General features: G+C 51.7%; 2 protein-coding genes across 2 annotated transcripts in view; one reads left to right on the forward strand and one right to left on the reverse strand.

The window, feature by feature from the left end:
• The window catches only part of sppl3 (signal peptide peptidase 3), a 30,951-nt gene extending 18,184 nt beyond the window's left edge, over window positions 1-12,767 (forward strand). Inside the window, exons 6-11 of the mRNA XM_088935271.1 lie at window positions 7,689-7,801; window positions 8,493-8,599; window positions 9,890-10,053; window positions 10,140-10,330; window positions 10,968-11,077; window positions 11,194-12,767. Of these exons, the coding sequence (XP_088791397.1) occupies window positions 7,689-7,801; window positions 8,493-8,599; window positions 9,890-10,053; window positions 10,140-10,330; window positions 10,968-11,077; window positions 11,194-11,265 (757 nt within the window). The 3' untranslated portion in view covers window positions 11,266-12,767. The remainder of the gene's footprint in view (window positions 1-7,688; window positions 7,802-8,492; window positions 8,600-9,889; window positions 10,054-10,139; window positions 10,331-10,967; window positions 11,078-11,193) is intronic.
• Window positions 12,768-12,951: 184 nt separating this feature from the next.
• On the reverse strand, window positions 12,952-19,462 carry acads (acyl-CoA dehydrogenase short chain). The gene is made up of 10 exons (XM_088935270.1): window positions 19,366-19,462; window positions 16,717-16,880; window positions 16,493-16,642; window positions 16,194-16,305; window positions 15,892-16,043; window positions 15,064-15,234; window positions 14,781-14,918; window positions 14,600-14,695; window positions 14,355-14,411; window positions 12,952-13,955 (listed from the first exon to the last, which is right to left on the reverse strand). The coding sequence occupies exons 1-10, from the start codon at window positions 19,460-19,462 to the stop codon at window positions 13,803-13,805; spliced, it is 1,290 nt and encodes a 429-aa protein (XP_088791396.1). The 3' UTR covers window positions 12,952-13,802.
• Window positions 19,463-20,380: the final 918 nt, after the last annotated feature.

The raw sequence follows: 20,380 nt of genomic DNA on the forward strand, positions 1-20,380 counted from the left end.
TTGCAGACAGAGGTGCACAGACCTAATCCCCTGAGCTTTGTCACCAGTTGGCTGGGTATGATGGAATTGAATGCTGAACTGTAGTCCACAAACAGCATTCTGACATACGAGTTCTTAGTGTCCAGGTGTTCCAAGGCTGTATGCAGAGCCAGGGAGACATCACCAATCCACTGATCTGTTGTTCTGTTAGGCGAACTGCAAGGGGCCCAGGGACTCTGTGATGGAGGAGTTGATGTGTGACAACACCAGCTTCTCCAGGCATTTCATCACCACAGATGTTAATGCTACTGGGCGGTAATCGTTCAGGCACGTCACTTTTGCCTTTTTGGGGAGTGGAACAATAGTGTTTTTTTTAAGGCAGATGGGGACCATGGACTGTGACAGGGAGGAGTTAAAGATGTCCGTAAACACTGTGGTCAGCTGGGCTGCACATGTCCTCAGGACGCGCGGTGGTATTCCATCAGGCCCTTCAGCCTTACGGATTTTCACCCTGCTCAGAGTCTTCTGTACATCCTGCTCCGAGAGTTTCAGAACAAACTCACCCTGCACACCTGGGGTCTTCTCAGCAGTGCCCGTGTTCAGAGCATCAAAGCGGGCATAGAAATGGTTCAGCTCGTCAGGCAGGGATGTGTTGTTTCTGTCAATCTCCTGGCTGCAGCCCTTGTAGCCTGTGATTGACTGCAATCCCTGCCACAGCCTCCGGGTGTCAGCGCACTGCGTTTCAAGCCGCACTCTTCCTCTAATGCATACCGTGATTTCCTGTACAGCTCATTGTCCCCCGATTTGAATGCGGTGGATCTATCTTTTATTTTATTGCGAATTTCGTTGTTGAACCACGGTTTCTGATTGGGAAATGACCTAATTTTCTTTTCTGGTACACAAATATCGGTGGAGTATTTAATACAGCTGGTGACCGCATCCGTATACTCATTAAAATCTGTGTCGGGAGCTCTGAATGCGTCCCAGTCTGTACTATCAAAGCAGTCTATTAACCTGCTTTCCGCCTCCTCAGACCAACAACGCACTGACCTGTTCGCAATGGGGGAGGTCTTCAGCTTCTGTTTGTATCCAGGAAGCAACAGGAGAGCGATGTGGTCCGACTTACCGAAACTCGGTTTGGGAAGCGCTTTGTATGCTCCTTGGTGCATGGTGGTGGTAGAAATTTAGGTCACTGTTTTTTAGGTGTAGCCAATACTTTAATACTCTTTTCTGTATGTTTATCAATAGTGGGTACTGGCCTAATTCGGCCCTGCACCTGTTGTTAGGTGTTTTTCTCTGCACACGGAGATCTCCAGATCTCCATGTGCTGAGTTTCTGTGGGGTGTTTGTCCCATTGAGTGTAATCCTGGTCTGTGAGGGGACCCCACACTTCACTGCCGTATAGGGCAATGGGTTGGATTACACTTTCAAATATTTGGAGCCAGATTCTTGTTGGTGGGTTGATGTTGAAGAGCCTCCTTCTTATTGCGTAGAAAGCCCTGAGTGCCTTCTCTCTCAGTGCCTTCACTGCCAGGTCAAAACTCCCAGAAGAGCTGATGGTGAGACCGAGATATGTGTAGCTGGATGTGTGCTCCAATGTGTTGTTGTTCAGTGTGAATTTGTACATGTTTCCCTGAGGTCTGGCTTTCTTCTGGAAAACCATAACTCTGGTCTTGTCCAGATTGACTGTCAGCGCCCAGGACAGTACTGCTCCAGCAGTGCCAGGTTCTGCTGCAGCCCCTGTTCTGTGGGCGACAGCAGGACCAGGTCATCTGCATAGAGCAGGAACTTGATGTCATGTAGTGTGAGACCAGGAGTTACAGACAGTTCCAACATTCCTGCTAATTCATTGATATAGATATTGAACAGTGTTGGGCTCAGGCTGCAGCCCTGGCTCACCCCACGTCCTTGGGTGAAGATGTTTGCTCCTTTTGTTTGTAAAGCAATCTTTCATGCCAAATCGAGTCAAATGCTTTTTTGAAATCGACTAAGCAGGCAAAAATATTTCCTTTGTCTTTTTGGTGGACGTGTTTGTCTATCAGTGTGTGTAGGGTGTAAATGTGATCAGATGTGCGGTGATCTGGTAAGAAGCCAATCTGACTCTTGCTCAGGACATTGTGTTCGGTAAGGAAGGCCAGTATTCGTGTATTCAGGATACTGCAGAATACCTTCCCCAGGTTACTGTTCACACAGATGCCCCGGTAGTTGTTGGGATGGAGTCTGTCTCCACTCTTATAGATGGGCGTGATCAGTCCTTGGTTCCAGGTTTCGGGGAAACATCCTGCTGTCATGATGAGATTGAGGAGTTTGAGCAGGGCTTGTTGCAACTTTGGGCTGCTGTGTCTCAGCATCTCATTGTTGACTCCATCTTGGCCACAGGCTTTGCGTGGTCTGAGGGCCTGGAGTTTGTCCAGTAGCTCCTGCTCAGTGATTGATGATTTTGTAAGGGGTTTTGGTTGTCTTTGATAGCCAATTCCAAAATTTCAAGTTTTTCACAAATGGTGTTTTGGTCTGCTTTGATTTGTATTTGGGAGCTTTTGATAGAGATTTTCAAAGTATGTTTGCCAGATTGTTCCATTTTGGATGGCCAATTCTACTGGTTTTGATTTATTTAAATTGTTCCACTTCTTCCACAAACAGTTCTGATTTAGTGACTCCTCAATTTCTGCAAGTTTGTTTATGTATACGTTTCTTTTCTTTTACAGCGTGTGTTTGTAAAGTTTTACCGTTTCACAGTAACTGAGCCGCAGATCTGTGTTGTGTGGCTTTCTGTGTTTTTCATTTTAGAGTTTTCATAGTGCATTTCTGATGTTTTTGCACTCCATATCAAACCACTTTTCTTTTGCTTTTGTTTTTTTGGTAGTTTTTTGATTTAGTTGTTTTTAGCTTAGATTTTGATTTTGATGTGAAATAGGTGATTTAGTTTTTGTGTGGCCAAGTTTATGCCTAATTTGTTGGTTTGATACGGAGTGTTTAGGAATGTGTCCAACAGTGTCTGAATTTCTTCATCTCCCAGTGCAGTTTGGCATCTGTCTAGGATGTCTCTGTCCCATCTGTACACCTGGTTGAGGTCATACAGCAGGCTGGGCTGTGTCAGTGTATCTCTGTGCTGGTGTGCACTCTTCATGTAGAGTGTGATCTGGCTGTGGTTGGAGAGAGGAGTTTGTGGCCTGACAGTGAAGGCCCTGATACAGGAGGGGTCCAGGTCGGTGATGGCGTAGTCTACCACACTGCTGCCCAGAGCTGAGCTGTAGGTGAACCTGCCTAGAGAGTCCCCTCTAGTCCTGCCGTTGACGATGTACAGGCCCAGCCCTTGACAGAGCTGGAGCAGCTCGCACCCGGTGCTGTTGACCGTGGTGTCATGGCTGCACCTGTGTGAGGTGACCGGTGTGTGGTACAGAGGGGATTGTCCGAATACGTGAGTGTTTCCCTGTGTGCTAGTGAAGTCTGCCAGTGTGCCTGTTTGTGCATTGAGGTCACCACAGAGCAGCACGTTTCCCTGGCCCTGGAAATGACCGATCTCCGTGTGGAGACTGGGGAGAATTCCCTCACAGTCGTAAGGGGATTCTGAGGGTGGGATGTAGACAGCACACAGGAAAACCTCATTTTCTGTACATATGGTATTTTATTTTGATTTTAAGCCAAACTTGTGTCTCTTCTCTCTTTACTAATTGTATGAAGTGACTGAGCTCCGCTCTGTACCACACAATGATCCCCCCAGAGTCTCTGCCCCGAGTGATTTGGGTTTTTTTGACAGAGGGCACCATGATCTCCTTATAGCCCGGGGGACAGTGGGTAGCCAAGTCTCCCCGATACCATGTCTCCTGTAGGATCATGATGTCTGTCTCCTTTACATTCTTGATAAACTCAGGATCAGTGCTCTTCAGCCCAAATGCTGACGAGCCCAGACCCTGAATGTTCCACAAACTTATCGTTAGAGATCTCATTGTTAGCATTTGAATTATCTTTGCAATTTTTTATTGTTATCTGGAACTGTATCAAACTTGTCGGACATTTACATCATCAGCAAAAACAGAGTATTGTGCTGGATTTGTGTCTGTCACTGTGGGTAGTGGTAGTTCAGTTCATAATCCGGGTGCAAATGAGATTCAGGAGCTGCCGGATTTCTCCCACCTCCAAACCGCTCGGGACCGCTGGTCTGGCCAGAGCTGCAGTGTAGCTTTGCAGGAGGGGCTTGGTCCGGCTCCGCTGTTGTGCTGGGTGGAGGGGGTTCATGGTTCTGGTCCGGTTCAGCTGCTGGTCTGGGTCTGGGTCAGGGGTGTGGGGTGGGGCTCTGGTTCTGGTCCCGTTCGGGCGTTGGTCTCGGTTGGAGGGCTGTAGGGTGGTGCTGGTTCTTTGTGGGTTGAGCTGGTCTGGGTTGGGGGTGTGGGTGTTGGGGTGTTCCTCTGGTAGTCCTCCTATTTCTCTCTGGGGTGGTGTTTGGGTGTCTGCCCAGTATGGTGTCTTTCAGGGTTTTAGTGAAGAGTCCGATGGTCTGTTTTTTGAGGTGTTTGAGGTCGTGTACGTGCTGGGGTCCCAGGGTGGGGTGATGGGCCAGGTAGATGTTTGGGAGCAGGGCGGAGCACTGTGAGATCTCAGCATTGAATTTTGGATGGTGTGGTACTGCTCGTCCTGTCTCGGCAGCAGGGTGGAGATGACGATTCGGGCCTGAGGGAACTCCTGTATGGCCCTCTCTGCCTGATGCCCTGATGGACTGGGCCACCTGCTCCCTCTGGGTCCTCAGGTCGCTGGTGCCGGTGTGGATGATGATGTGCTGTGGGGCTCCCAGGACCGACCTGGACAATAGCTTCAGGGCCTTCTCTGTTGTCGGACACCAGAGCTTTCCTGTTTTTAATCCCGGGAAGAAGCTGTTCTCATCGATGTACCTCCCGTTGGAGTCAATGAGAAGGGCTACTTCCGTGCGTCTGCCTCTAGTGTCCAGTCTGCCAGAGGGGCGCTGTGCTGCCGGGCGGGGGGCTGCGTGGGGGGGTGCAGTGTGTGAGGTGGAGGTGTTGGGTGGGGCCGTCTCTGGGGCTGGGTGTGTGTGTGGGTCACCCTGGGTGGATGTGCTTTTGGGCAGTGGTGTTGTGAGGGGATTTGGGGTGCCGGGGGGTACAGTGGGTGTAGTGTTTACTACGGTGGGGGTAGTGGGTAGGTGGGAGTTGGTGGTGGGGGTTGTAGGGGTGTCAGGTTGTGTGGAGGTGGGTGTGTCTTTGCGGGTTGGGGGTGGGTGTTGTGTGTTGTGTGTTCTGGGCCTCAGGGCTGTTCTGTTGCAGTCGGGGCTGCAGTGGGAAGTAGTGAGTTTCCTCAGCTGGTCTTTGAGGGTCTTGCTTGTCCTCTCTGCGAGCTGCAGCTCCTCTCTCAGCTCTGTTACTTCCGACTGCAGCTTACTGTTGTCCTGCAGCAGCTCTTCCATCTGTGCCCTGAGCTGTTTGTTGGAGGTTTTGCATTCGTTCCTGTGTTTGTTAACCTCGTCTCTTAGCTGTTGTGCTGTCTGCCCCTCTGTGAGTCTCCCCAGCATCAGTTCCTTGAACTCAGTGAAGTCCAGCTCCAGAGCAGAGAGTTTCTCTCTCAGGAGGCGCGCTGTGCTGTGTTCGCAGGGGGGTTGGTGTGGGCCGTGTGTGTCTGGGCGGTGTGATTCAGTGTTGCCTGTGGCTACACTCTTGCTGGGCTATTCTGTAGCTGTGGCTGTGTCCGTGGGCTCAGAGTCAGGTGGAGCTGAACTCTCCAGTGCTGTGGGCATCAGGCTACTGGTCTCTCTCCTGTTTCTGGGGGAGGTTTCTCCAGGTTGGCCTGTGTTTTCAGGTCCGTGAACTTTTCCTCTAAAAGCTCCAGAGCGGCCTCACTGCCCTGTATCATCACTGTACCATTGTGGTAAGTGTTGACGGTCAGGACAGTGTCTTGTAACTTGCTGTCGCCCCCTGTAGAGATTTGCCTACCTTTGCTGATGCCCCTTCTGGTGGTATTTGTGCAAGTCTTGCACACAGCTGTGTGCCAGGCATTCGGATGCTCAGTAAAAGCAGGTTGGTTTTAATGTGTTTTTCTCCTGCCTGGCAGTAGTCAGCGATAAGGGTCTCTGGGTTTTCCTTCAGCCACGTGTCTTTGTACCGTTTCCTGGTCTTAACGGTTTTCGCGTCCTCAGGGTACTGGAGTACTATGCTGAGGGCAGGGCTGGCCCAGTGGGGCTGTCTTCTGCTCTGTACTCATCTTGCTTCTTGTAAACACAATGGGCCCAGGTGAGAAGAGCAAACAGATGGCCTGGCTCGGGCGTTTTGAACACAATCAGCCCCCTGTTGCTTGGGAACAGGTTCTTCAACTTTGGCCTTTTGAGTTTAATGGGCCCAAGTGGTATTTTGTTTAGTTTAAACTTTAAGGTAACTTTTTCTAAACACTTTTTATACTTTTATTTAGTAAAGCAGTTCAATTTCAGAGGCCTCTTCAAACAAGGAGAAGAAAGAACAGGGCTTACCAGGTGTTTTTCATGCTGGTTTTTGGCTTCTCTTGATGCTGCTTGTATTTTCCCTTTCCTTCTTGTTTCTTTTGGTGTCCTTTTTATTTCTTTCTTGTCTTCGTATCCTTGTTTTAATTATTCCTTTTTCTGTTTGTTCCTCTTCATTTCTTGAAGATTTTTCTCTTTGCAGTTTTTCCTCAGGTGTAGCTGTCTTATAGTTGGTCTTCAGTTTTTCAGATGTTTGTTTTGTTGATTTTTTTTCAATGACAAATTATTTCTTTACTTCTTTGGTTTTCTTTAGTTTTTGTTAGATGTTGCCTTATTCCTAGACTATTTGTTCAGTTCCAAAAACAATAAAATCTCAAAGAAAATAGGAGCTCATCTTCTGTCTCACTCTCTGTCTCACTCTCTGTCTCACCCCCCCAACTCAATTTCAGTTCAATTCAAGGTGCTTTATTAGCATGACCGATGGGTACAATCAGTGTTGCCAAAGCAAATAAAAATAAAATGAACATGAAACAAAACAAAAAATAAAATAAAATCTACAGACATTTACAACAAAGACATATCATAGAATATTTACATATACTGTAGACAGATGGAGCATTATTGGAAGACAGACTCACTGTTCCTCAGGCTGTGACAGGAGATCACATACTGGGCTGCCAGTTCAACTGAGTTCCCTCCTCCCTCTCCCAGTAGGATTGGGACCCGTTGTGATTCTGGCAGGTGTGGGAACTCTGGGATTAGATTTCTGAATTTAGGGAAGGATGTTTCTCTAATCCCAGAGTATCTGTCACAGTGCAGTAGGAAGTGCACCTCTGTCTCTATTTCTCCCCGCTGGCAGTGGGAGCACAGCCTGTCCTCTCTGGGCAGCCAGGTCTGCCTGTGTCTCCCAGTTTCTATGGCCAGGCTGTGGTCACTGAGCCTGTACTGCGTCAGGGTCTGTTTCTGTAGCATTCCAGTTTATGTTGTGTTTGTGTGTGTGTGTCCCAGTGTGTGAGATATTGCTGTTTGATCTGTGCTGTGATGTGGTTGAGTCTGAGTTGTGATGCTCTAGCAGTGTTGTCCTGATGCTGGTTAGTGTTGGTGTGGCTCAGGTCCGTGAGCCTCAGGACCAGCTGGCTCAGGGGGCTCTGTTTTGGGCTCAGCTCTTGGCTCAGCAGGGCTTTGTGGTGGTAGGAATCTCTCTCGACCCCCTCCCCCCCCCTCCCGTCTCTCCTTGGTCTTAGTCTCGCTCTCCCCTCTGTCCCTGCAGGATCTCGTTCGGCTGCTGTGGACGCTTCACGCTGGCCGAGCTGCTGTCTTTCTCCCTGTCCGTCATGTTGGTGCTGATCTGGGTGCTGACGGGGCACTGGCTGCTGATGGACGGTGAGTGGGGTGAGGGGGGGGTACTGTGGCCACTGGCTGCTGATGGACGGTGAGGGGGGGGGGGTACTGTGGCCACTGGCTGCTGATGGACGGTGAGTGGGGGGGGTACTGTGGCCACTGGCTGCTGATGGACGGTGAGTGGGGGGGGGGTACTGTGGCCACTGGCTGCTGATGGATGGTGAGGGGGGGGGTACTGTGTCCACTGGCTGCTGATGGATAGTGAGTGGGGGGGGGGGGTACTGTGGCCACTGGCTGCTGATGGACGGTGAGTGGGGGGGGGGGGTACTGTGTCCACTGGCTGCTGATGGACGGTGAGTGGGGGGGGTACTGTGGCCACTGGCTGCTGATGGATGGTGAGGGGGGGGGTACTGTGTCCACTGGCTGCTGATGGATAGTGAGTGGGGGGGGGGTACTGTGGCCACTGGCTGCTGATGGACGGTGAGTGGGGGGGGTACTGTGTCTACTGGCTGCTGATGGACGGTGAGTGGGGGGGGGGGGGCTACTGTGTCCAAAACTCTCCAGCTATCTGGGTGGAGTTTGCGCGTTCTCCTGTGTCCGTTGTTTGGGGGTCGTGGTTCCTGGGGGCTGGAGTATGGGGGCAGGAGCTGTGCTGTCTGTGGGACTGTGAAGGGTGATGGAGGAGCCTGTGGGGGCTGGGCCTGGTGTCTGACCTGTGTGTGCCTGTCTGCAGCTCTGGCCATGGGGCTGTGTGTGGCCATGATCGCCTTTGTGCGGCTGCCCAGCCTGAAGGTGTCCTGCCTGCTGCTGTCCGGCCTGCTCATCTATGATGTCTTCTGGGTAAGAACCTCTGACAGAGCTGAACTCTACACACTGGGACCCTGGATGTGTGTCTGAGGGGGTCTCTGTCTCTGCCTGACTGGTCTCTCTGTCACAATTCAATTCAAGATGCCTTATTGGCATGACCAATTAATAAATCAGTGTTGCCAAAATACAATTAACATAAAATCTACTGACATTTACGATACCAACACATCATAATGCATTTACTTACAAACATATGGAGCATTATTGGGAGACAGGCTCACTGTATATCAGGCTGTGACAGGAGATCACATACTGGGCTGCCAGTTCAGCTGAATTCCCTCCTCCCTCTCCCAGTAGGATTGGGACCCGTTGTGATTCTGGCAGGTGTGGGAACTCTGGGATTAGATTTCTGAATTTCGGGAAGAATGTTTCTCTAATCCCAGAGTATCTGTCACAGTGCAGTAGGAAGTGCACCTCTGTCTCTTTCTCCCCGCTGGCAGTGGGAGCACAGCCTGTCCTCTCTGGGCAGCCAGGTCTGCCTGTGTCGCCCAGTTTCTATGGCCAGGCTGTGGTCACTGAGCCTGTACTTGTCAGGATCTGTTTCTTTTTGCTGTTTCTTATCTTGGTCAAATATTCAGCTAGTGTGTATTGGTTGTTTAGGGTTCTGTAGCATTCCAGTTTATGTTGAGTTTGTGTGTGTGTGTCCAAGTGTGTGAGATATTGTTGTTTGATCTGTGCTGTGATGTGGTTGAGTCTGAGTTGTGGTGCTCTAGCAGTGCTGTCCTGATGCTGGTTAGCGTCGGTGTGGCTCAGGTCAGTGAGCCTCAGGACCAGCTGGCTCAGGGGACTCTGTTTTGGGCTCAGCTCTTGGCTCAGCGGGGCTTTGTGGTGGTAGGAATGTTGGTTGCTGTTTTTTAGGTGTAGCCAATACTTCAGTACTCTTTTCTGTATGTTTATCAATAGTGGGTACTGGCCTAATCCTGCCCTGCACCCGTTGTTAGGTGTTTTTCTCTGCACATGGAGGATGTTTCTACAGATCTCCATGTGCAGAGTTTCTGTGGGGTGTTTGTCCCATTGAATGTAATCCTGGTCTGTGAGGGGACCCCACACTTCACTGCCGTATAGGGCAATGGGTTGGATTACACTTTCAAATATTTGGAGCCAGATTCTTGTTGGTGGGTTGATGTTGAAGAGCCTCCTTCTTACTGCGTAGAAAGCCCTGAGTGCCTTCTCTCTCAGTGCCTCTGAGGTCTCTTTGTCCTCTGGGTCACCGGCCTGTCTGTCTCCGCTCTGATTGTGTTTTCTCTCTCTCTGCTGCTCCAGGTGTTTTTCTCAGCCTACATCTTCAACAGTAATGTGATGGTGAAGGTGGCCACTCAGCCTGCAGACAACCCCCTGGACGTCCTGTCCCGCAAGCTGCACCTGGGCCCCAGCATGGGGCGTGACGTGCCCCGCCTGTCGCTGCCAGGGAAACTCGTCTTCCCCAGGTGGGCTGGGGTGCTCAGGGGTCGCCCGGCCTGTGCCAGGGAGAGGCTGGGTGCTCGGACTCACGTCTCCTGTCCTCCTCTCTCAGCTCGACTGGGAGCCACTTCTCCATGCTGGGCATCGGCGACATCGTGATGCCCGGCCTGCTGCTGTGCTTCGTGCTGCGGTATGACAACTACAAGAAGCAGGCCAGCGGAGAGGCGCCTGGCCCCGCCAACATGTCCGGGCGCATGCAGAGGGTCTCCTACTTCCACTGCACCCTTATTGGCTACTTCGTGGGTGAGAGGGGGGTGTGGGTAGAGAGTGGGGGCGAGGGAGACTCCCTAAGGGGGTATCTGTGTCTCTGGTGTGGGTGTGTGACTGTGTTGTGGATGGGTGTGGGTCGTCTGTGGGAGTGTGACCGTGTTGTGGGTGGGTGGATGGGTATGGGTCGTCTGTGGGAGTGTGACCGTGTTGTGGGTGGGTGTGGGTCATCTGTGGGAGTGTGACCGTGGTGTGGGTCGTCTGTGGGTGTGTGACCGTGTTGTGGGTGGGTGTGGGTCATCTGTGGGAGTGTGACCGTGGTGTGGGTCGTCTGTGGGTGTGTGACCGTGTTGTGGGTGGGTGTGGGTTGTCTGTGGGAGTGTGACCGTGCCGTAGGTGAGTGGGTGTGGGTTGTCTGTGGGAGTGTGACCGTGCCGTAGGTGAGTGGGTGTGGGTTGTCTGTGGGTGTGTGACCGTGCCGTGGGTGGGTGTGGGTCGTCTGTGGGAGTGTGACCGTGCCGTAGGTGAGTGGGTGTGGGTTGTCTGTGGGAGTGTGACCGTGCCGTAGGTGAGTGGGTGTGGGTTGTCTGTGGGTGTGTGACCGTGCCGTGGGAGGGTGTGGGTCGTCTGTGGGGCTCCTCTCCTGTGCTCAGTGTGCTGTCTCCTGGCCCAGGGCTCCTGACGGCGACAGTGGCGTCCCGTATCCACCGCGCGGCCCAGCCTGCCCTGCTGTACCTCGTCCCCTTCACCCTCCTGCCCCTGCTCACCATGGCCTACCTGAAGGTGAGACACTGCTGTGGGGGGTCAGGCACCGCTCAGGGGGGAAGGGGTGTGGGGGGTCAGACGCCGGCGGGGGTCTGTGTGAAATGTGCTCCAGCTAAGCGTCGCTCTGCCCACAGGGAGACCTGCGGCGCATGTGGTCCGAGCCCTTCCACTCCAAGGCCAGCAGCTCGCGCTTCCTGGAGGTATGATCCCCGCGGCCACGGGGGCGCCAGGCTCCTCTCCGGTCTCGGCGGGGCGCGAGCAAGGGAACGAGGAAAGGAAGAGGCGGCAGGCAAATCCTTCTCTCCTTCTCGCTCGCTCTCTCGCTCTCTGTACGATTCCATTCCTTTGCGTTTTGTTTTACGTTTCGGAGCATTTCAGACTCAAGCCCAGCACCCCGCGCCCCTCTGTCCGTGTCTCCGGCCCCTTTCACTTCCACGCAAACCGGCTAGATCAACGGGACAACATGGCAGCGCACAGGACTGCGGCTGAGGAGGCTGGAGAGACTGGAGACCTGCGGCACCGCAGAGACACAGAGCAACAGTGCGGCACCGCAGAGACAACAGCAACATTACAGCACAGACACAGAATGGGACCAGCACACCCCTGTGGCCACAGTGCACTGCAGACTTTTACTTCTGAACATCGGCTTTCTCCCACTGTCGGTGCGACTCCGCTCCCTCCTGCAGGTGTGCTCGTCATCATCACAGCGGGCGAGACGTTGCTCTTGGCGGTGGTGTGGCCTGCGACGACTCTACAGGGCTGTGGGAGCAGTGACTACTGTCTGCAGTCAGTCAGAGCTGCAGTTCTGTTTTTAGGGTGCTGGGTTTCTTTTACTCTTGAAACTGTGGAGCAAATTGAATGTGTTGCAAAGCAAACTGGACAGATTGTGGACCAGACCATGCAAAGTAGTGGGCGTGTGTGCTTGCTGCGGGAGTGTCTGAGCGCGTGTGCATGTGTGTGCGTGCTGGGGGGTGTAGACAGGCCATGGAGGGGGTTGGGTAAGAGTGCTTGGCCAGTGCTGGTTTTACTGTAGTTTCTGCGGCCCGTTGTTCAGTTTTTCAGACTGCGTCTTGGCAGCTGCTGTGTGTTTGTTCTGCGGGGTCCCACCGCAACGCCCCCTCACCCCAAAATCCAAGGTCCCAGGACTGGCTGAGCAGCAGGATGAGTGGAGGGGAGGGTGTGGATAGAGGAGTCGGGTGGACACATTTCGGACTCTTACCCGTTTCTCCCAGTGATTTCCGGAGGTCGGCTGAGCGGACTGCAGTTTTGCACCAGTGACCTCTGACCCCTGCAGCCACTGGCGCCCTGACGCATCAGAGACTTGAGCAGCAGCCCCCCCCCCTCCCCATCGCCTCTGGTATCATTCTGGACTATAATTATGACAATAATAACGATTTAAAAATGTGGATTTTCCTTATTTTTATGGAAGAGTGCTTTCTTTTTATCCCATTAATTGTATGGTTTCTTTTTTGTGTGGTAGAGTAGTTTCCATTTTATACTTCTCTGTTCTTCGCTCCTCTCTGCTTGCTCTTGCGGAGGGGAACCGTGCTGTGCACACGGTGCCGGCCAGATCAACACGTTCTGTATTAAATAAACCATTGTGTAGTGATAAGAGGGTCCTGACAACTGAACTTAAAAAGAAATGTTTCATCTCCTTAACCTCCTGGAGTCGGGACTCCTTTGTAAATAAAAGTGAACTCTAACTGTACTAGTGTTGCCTCTGACGTTTCTCTGTCGCTTCTCCTCAAGGGGTTCCCTGAGGGTCAGAGGTCATGGTAGACCCATGGTAGTTCCTTCACTGGAATTCAGTGCTAACTGAATTAGAAATGTAAGCATTTAAAGTCTTTGTGTCTTAATTTTCAAAGTCCAATTAGCAAAAAGCACAGTGATAAAGCTGAAAAAATACAAATCTTTTAATGATTTCATATCTCTTTTATAAGGTACAAACCCTTAAACACACTGCCAGTGTAACACTATGGCCAGGGAGTGGGGCTATGGGCCCATTTAACCCAGAGACCAGTCCTGCTGGGCACTGGCGCACTGGGTAGCCTCAGAAATCATGGAGCTGGACCAACAGCTTGACTAGTGTGCGGCCCGTGTGTGTGGTTCTGGACAGAGGCCCAGCCCAGTTTCCAGCTGTCGCGTGAGCCCCTCAGAAGGAGCTCACAGCTGAACAGACTGTTGTGTTCCTGCCAGAGTGGCAGCTGAGCTGTTTCCACACTGCTCACTCACTTGAGCTCCTCCATTACTACATCTTGATTTTTGAATTAGTTTCTCCTGTATGCTCCTGTATACCTCCCCCTGTTCTCTCCTCGCTGCGCCTCCTGTTGAAATGATGGTGTTTCTCTTCTACAAACTGTGTCCAGATCCTGCAAGACAGTCTGTCACCTCAGGGAGCCCCACACATCCTCCCCCTACAGCCCTTTAATCACCAGAGCGGGCAGGTAAGCAGGGGATGCTGGAACAGTCCAGGAGCCTGTGAAAGCCTTAATCACCACCTGGTGGCAGCAGCTGGGAAGTACAGCCAGTAGCCAATTGTAAAAACCACTAATGTATTAAATGTAAAATCTCAGTGGCACTTTGTGTTTGAATCTTACAGAAATTACGTCATTTTTTACGATCGTATTTTAGTGTATATTGGCTTAATTGACCAAAAATAATCGTGCTGGCACGGTGCAGTGGCGTTAAGCTGAGGCACTTGAACTCGATCCGCCTGTGCCTTCTCCCTCCCCGGCTGCTCTGTTCAGCCCTGGTACTCCTTGAGCACTTGGTTTGCAATGACGAGCCTCTGGATCTCACTGGTTCCCTCATAGATCTCCGTGATCCGGGCGTCCCGGTAGTGTCTCTCCGCGGGCATGTCTGTTACGTATCCCATCCCGCCTAAAACCTGGATCGCCTGCATGATGGGGAACCAAGGAAAACATCACGGGATGGGTCAGGCAGGGGACTGTAAAGACAAACGGAGGCACAGATACAGTAGGACTGGCAGCAAGGCCGACTAGCATGACTCTCCTGTGCGCTACGAAATACAACTGACAACCACAGCTGAGGTGAGGAGAAAGCAAAGCAGGCGGTTTGTTCTCCAAAGAGTCAGTTTGACTTTGTTCTGCTGTTTGTTCACACCTGAACTGTCACTACTGCTGCTGCTGATCATGACCATGAACAGACTGAGCTTTGCCTCACCCAGACTGAAGGACAGAGCCGGGAAAAATGAAACTGCAGGATGCAGTGAAAACATCCTAAATAAGATGGAGAGAAAGAAGAGAGAGAAAGTGAGAAGACGCGTCTCCCTCACCTGGTGCGAGATGAAGGTCGCAGCCTCGGATGCAGCCAGCTTTGCCATCGCTGCTTCCTGCAAGAAACAGGAGACGCACTGCAGAAGTGTGTATTGATGTTGCTGGTGTTAGTGTACCCTTAGGCTTGCAGTGCTTTGTAGAAGTGTTAACTGGGATGGCATTGTGCAGTATGTCAGTGGCATGGCCAGTGTTCATGGCAGTAAGAGAGGGCCAGTATCTGTATTGGTGGCAGCAGTGGGATTACCTTAGTGAATGGCTTCCCTGAGTCTCTCAGCATAGCGGCTCTCCAGGTCAGCAAGCGAGCACTCTCCAAAGCTACAGCCATGTCTGCCAGCTTGAACTAAAAGAGGAGGAGGGGGAAAAAGATGAAAAGGAGCTCACGACACCACAGTTCCTCTGCGAGTCGATCCCGTGGCTCTTGGTACCTGTATGGCCTGCAGTTTCGCGATGGGTGCCCCGAACGCTGTTCTCTTGTGGGCATAGTCTACAGCGCAGTCCAGAGCGGCCTGGCCAATGCCCAGAGCCTGGGCCGCGATGCCAATGCGGCCGCTGTCCAGAGTTTGCTGGGAGAGATGGGAGGGATTAAGATGAACATTTCTAACATGGCTTTGTGTCACGTGTGGCACTGCGCCTCCCTAACCTGGACCCAAACCCCACTTACAGCGCTGACCTCGCACACTACAGCCAGCCCTCACACCCAGCAGTTACCATGGCGATTTTGAAGCCCATGCCCGGCTGTCCCAGCAGGTTCTCCAACGGCAGGCGGCACTCCTCCAGGATGAGGTTGGCTGTGGAAGAGGCTCGGATTCCCAGCTTGTCCTCTTTCTTCCCCAGGGACACACCAGGATGGGGCATCGGCACAAGGAATGCACTAATACCCTGAGGGAGACAGAGATGAGGAGCAGGGGAGGCGTTTTCAAGGGGAGCTGCAGTCCTAGCTTCTCTGACCGGTTATTAAATCTGGGTAAAAAATACATTCACTCAAGTTTTACAAATTTCAAATTGAGCACGAAATTGTGAACTTTGTGAAAGTACTTTAAGTCGCCATGTTGTCACAAACCGCTGCTCTTGTCACGGGCGAGAATTGTGACGTGATATGGCCCTTCCTGCTCACTAGTCAACGTGATGTAATGCGATTTAGGGCGAATAAGTACAGGTTGAAAGCAGACATTTCATCTCAGAAATCTTCCAACTGCAGGCAGAGTTAAGTAATATTTGTCTGCAAAACCATCTCAAAATCAAGAGCAGTATTTCTATTGGATTAAAAGAGATGTGTTCACAAGCCTGCTTGTTTACAGTGTTGCCTGAAGTTCTGTTGCCTCGTTCTGAATCGCAGAATTTGGACCTGAGCTTACCTGGAAATCCCGTCAATTTTGTGATCTAAACTGGAGGTTTTAAAAATGAGTACGTTTTACTTTTACTGTGGTTTGAAATGCAATTGTTGAAATTGATTCTTTCAACCCTGAACTATATGAAGAGCGCTGCAGTTCCCCTTTAACAGTGAGTGAGTAGTTCCTAAAGGACTAGGCAGGACACCTTGTGTTTGAGGCTCTTGTCTGTCGTGGCAAACACCACAGCAGCCGAAGCATCCCAGCAGTTCGTGATCCAGGCCTTGGTGCCACTCAGCACCCACTGACCCCCCTCCTTCCTGGCCACCGTTGTCGCGGCACCTGCATCACTACCGTTACCTAGGAAACAGGACAAGATGAAGAACGAAAGCACGTTCCTATTAGAATACTGACAGCACCCCCTAGTGTTGCACTTCACCGTGCAGTGCTGTGCCGCTCACTGTGGACTGGGCGGTGTGCTCGGCACCCCAGCCTGTTTCCCTGCTGTACCTGGCTCACTCAGAGCAAAGCAGCCCACTTGCTCCCCACTGGTGAAGGGAGTGACCCACTGCTGCTTCTGCTCTTCCAAGCCGAACTTCAGAATCGGACCCAGGTACAGCGACTGAGAGTGCAAGAGAAAAGGAGAGAGGGGTACCTTTCAGATGCGGGGTGCTTCACACGCACTGTGATCTTTAACAGTTTCACAATTTAAAAGTTACAAGAGATAACAGAGGCAGGTGGAGGGACGATCAGACAGAAGAAAAAAAGACTGATTCCCAAGACGGAGGGAGGGACAGAGGCAGACTGACATTGTTGACGCTGACGATGACCCCCGTGGACGCGCAGCCCCGGCTGATCTCCTCCACCGCGAGGGCGTAGGCCAGGTAATCCAGCCCTGCACCTCCTAGGTGTTCGGGGGCCTCCACTGCCATGAGCCCCAGAGCCCCCAGCTTCTTCACCTGGGAGAGGGCAGGAGCAGGTTAGCAGAGTCTCCCTCAGCCAGCAGATGCTCGGGACGCGGACGCACGGGTACCTGCTCGGCCGGGAAGCGGTGCTCGCGGTCCAGCTGGGCGGCCAGGGGTGCCAGCTCGCGATCAGCGAAGTCCCGGCACGTCTGACGCAACATGGCATGAGTCTCCGGCAGCTCGGCCAGCTGTGACAACAGCCGAACACCCCCCCTCCGGCAGGACAGGACAGCTGAGGGAGAGAGGGATGGAGGAGTGAGAGATGAGAGGCCACTGCTGTCAGACCTGGGCACTGGCAGCTCATCTGGACCCAGAACAGGGGCACAGCATAACCTGGCACTGCTGGAGCAGTACTGTCAGACCTGGGCACTGCCAGCCCATCTGGACCCAGAACAGGGGCACAGCAGAACCTGGCACTGCTAGAACAGTACTGTCAGACCTGGGCACTGCCAGCCCATCTGGACAAGACGTTTTCCAGAAGAAAGACAGATCTCAGGGAAACAGGTACAAATTCACACTCAACAACAACACACTGGAGCACACATCCAGCTACACATATCTCGGTCTCACCATCAGCTCATCTGGGAGTTTTGACTTGGCAGTGAAGGCACTGAGAGAGAAGGCACTCAGGGCTTTCTACGCAATAAGAAGGAGGCTCTTCAACATCAACCCACCAACAAGAATCTTTTGAAAGTGTAATCCAACCCATTGCCCTATATGTCAGTGAAGTGTGGGGTCCCCTCGCAGACCAGGATTACACTCAATGGGACAAACACCCCACAGAAACTCTGCACATGGAGATCTGTAGAAACATCCTCCGTGTGCAGAGAAAAACACCTAACAACGGGTGCAGGGCCGAATTAGGCCAGTACCCACTATTGATAAACATATAGAAAAGAGTATTTAAGTATTGGCTACACCTAAAAAACAGCAACCAACATTCCTACCACCACAAAGCCCCGCTGAGCCAAGAGCTGAGCCCAAAACAGAGTCCCCTGAGCCAGCTGGTCCTGAGGCTCACTGACCTGAGCCACACCGACACCAGCCAGCATCAGGACAGCACTGCTAGAGCACCACAACTCAGACCCAACCACATCACAGCACAGATCAAACAACAATATCTGGAATGCTACAGAACCCTAAACAGACAATACACACTAGCCAAATATTTGATCAAGATAAGAAACCAAAAAGAACCAGACCCTGATGAAGTACAGACTCAGTGACGACAGCCTGGCCATAGAAACCGGGAGACACAGGCAGACCTGGCTGCCCAGAGAGGACAGGCTGTGCTCCCACTGCCAGCAGGGAGAAATAGAGACAGAGGTGCACTTCCTATTGCACTGTGACAGATACTCTGGAATTAGACAAAAATGATCCCCTAAAATAACAAATATAATCCCAGAATTTCCACACCTGCCAGAATTGGAACAGCTCCCAATCCTACTGGGAGAGGGAGGAGGGAATTCAGCTGAACTGGCAGCCCAGTATGTGATCTCCTGTCCCAGCCTGAGGAACAGTGAGTCTGTCTCTCAATGATAATAATACAGTGTGTGATCTCCTGTCACAGCCTGAGGAACAGTGAGCCTGTCTCTCAATAATAATACAGTGTGTGATCTCCTGTCACAGCCTGAGGAACAGTGAGCCTGTCTCTCAATAATAATACAGTGTGTGATCTCCTGTCCCAGCCTGAGGAACAGTGAGTCTGTCTCTCAATGATAATAATACAGTGTGTGATCTCCTGTCACAGCCTGAGGAACAGTGAGCCTGTCTCTCAATAATAATACAGTGTGTGATCTCCTGCCCCAGTCTGAGGAACAGTGACTATCCCATTCAAACAATGGTCTACCTCATATGGTGTCTGCAAATGTTTAATTATATCTTTGTACTATAAATGTCTATAAACATTTGGTTAATTGTAAACACTTTGGCAAAACTGTAATTCATCAGTCATGCCAGTAAAGATATTTGATTTTGACTGAACTGGACTGAAGCGAGTGACAAAGGAGAGGAGAGAATGACAAAGACAAATAAATGCTACATACAGTACTTGTTCAATTTTAGGGTAAAATGTAATATGTGGGGGGCTGCTCATTGCAAGGCCTATAATTTTCTTTCCTGTTTTTATGTTCGTGACGCGAGAGAAGTGATAAATAAGGGATTTCGTGTCGCGCAGTGAAACGATGCTCTAAGAGCCCCCGTGCTCTTCGTCAATAACAGTCCGGATCAGCTCCAGTCAAACTGCGAAATAAAGTGAAGCATTTCTGCACTAAACCATGGTGTTTTTAACTGGTGTGGTGTGTGTGCAGGACGCAGGTGACCTTTGGCACAGTGACCTCGGCTGCCCCTGTCAGGCGCTGTGCTGGGTTGCCTGCCCCGTCTCCTGCAGGACACGCACCTGCAGCGAGGCTCCTCCTGCGCTGCCGTGAAACCGTACCCCCCTTGTCAGGACTTCAGGTCTCCTCCTGCTGTAACCCTCGGTAGCACTGTTCTTCGCTAACAATATCGGTGACCTAACTGGGCTCCTGCACTTGTAAAGAAACATTTCGGCTCCGCGGGTCCCGCGGGCGAGCAGCCCAGAGCTGTGCCCGGTACCGCTGCTGGCTACCGCAGCGTCAAGACAGCTACTTATAACCCGGCGTCTAACACGAGCTCGGCTTGTAATGACTGAAGCGTCACGGGAAACAGTTCAGCTGCAGACGGAGGTTATGTCTGACCTTTCCGAGCGCACAGCAAAGCCGCCATCTTCACCCAAGACCCCAGCGTTAACACAGCGCGGCGCACCTGAAAATAAGTCCGACCTGCATCGGGCATTCGGAGGGCTGAGTTCCGTGTGGGACGGGATAGGGTGTTGCACCTAAATGTGGGCCGGTGAAATCGGACATCCTGAGCCCTAGGCTTGAGCGCGCAAGCGTGCATGCTGGCCAGCCAGCCGTGTCCCAGTGCGCACACCAGCAGTCCTGCTCAAGTCTGCAAGGGCTCGGGGGACCCCGTTTCTAAATCTGTCACAAGGGTGCTCACCGGCGCCCCCAATGAGCCCTTCTCTGTCAGCATCGGAGTGGACAAAGTGCGGAGAAGTTGCCATGGAGAATACAATATTCAAGCATTAGTAAAATAGAACTTTTTACAGTTTTAAAACTCATAAAGTTTTAAAGTTACATATATTTTATGTATAAACAAAATTTAATTAGGCTTCTTTAGATTAGTACTGTATGTGTTCTTATGTACGAAGTTATGAACGCGTTATGTTCCTCATACTGTCATGTTTGTACTTGGACAGGCGATGCGAAATGTATTGTAACGCTTACGGCCGTCAGGTACTGTGTAAGAGCCGGCGTACCAGAGCAGGTGACGTCACCGCCCTTCCCTATGATAGCAGGACTACAGCTACTGGGCTGGAGAGAGATCTCTCTTTAGCTCACGGGGCTGGGTCGCTGCAGAGAGACGCGGAAGTCCCGGGTTCGAGCCACCTATACTTTGGGCCGACCTGATGCGGCAAGGGCGCCCGCCTGAGCCCCCGTTGCGTTACAGTATTTAATAACACAAAGCTTCGATATGGCCAAGTTTTCCTTACTTCTCCCGGTTTGAGTCGAGCAGCTCAACATCACAGCTGAACACGGTGTCACTACTTTTGTGCAGGGACAGACGAGTGACATTCGATTCATCAAACAGCGAGCGGAGAATGAAAAATTCTTCTAAATTTGCCAACAAAAGTGCCAACATGCACTTAGC

This window comes from Atractosteus spatula, chromosome 17 (assembly GCF_055471065.1).
Source record: "Atractosteus spatula isolate fAtrSpa1 chromosome 17, fAtrSpa1.hap1, whole genome shotgun sequence".
NCBI lineage: Eukaryota > Metazoa > Chordata > Actinopteri > Semionotiformes > Lepisosteidae > Atractosteus > Atractosteus spatula.

What these genes read in the sequence shown, in the direction of transcription:
- acads (XM_088935270.1), bottom strand. Translation starts at nt 19,462, where the DNA reads ATGCCCGATGCAGGTCGGACTTATTTTCAGGTGCGCCGCGCTGTGTTA. An exon ending in TTTGCTGTGCGCTCGGAAAG is followed by an intron (nt 16,881 to 19,365) that starts GTCAGACATAAC and finishes TCTCTCCCTCAG; the next exon opens with CTGTCCTGTCCTGCCGGAGG. An exon ending in TCATCGTCAGCGTCAACAAT is followed by an intron (nt 16,306 to 16,492) that starts GTCAGTCTGCCT and finishes TTGCACTCTCAG; the next exon opens with TCGCTGTACCTGGGTCCGAT.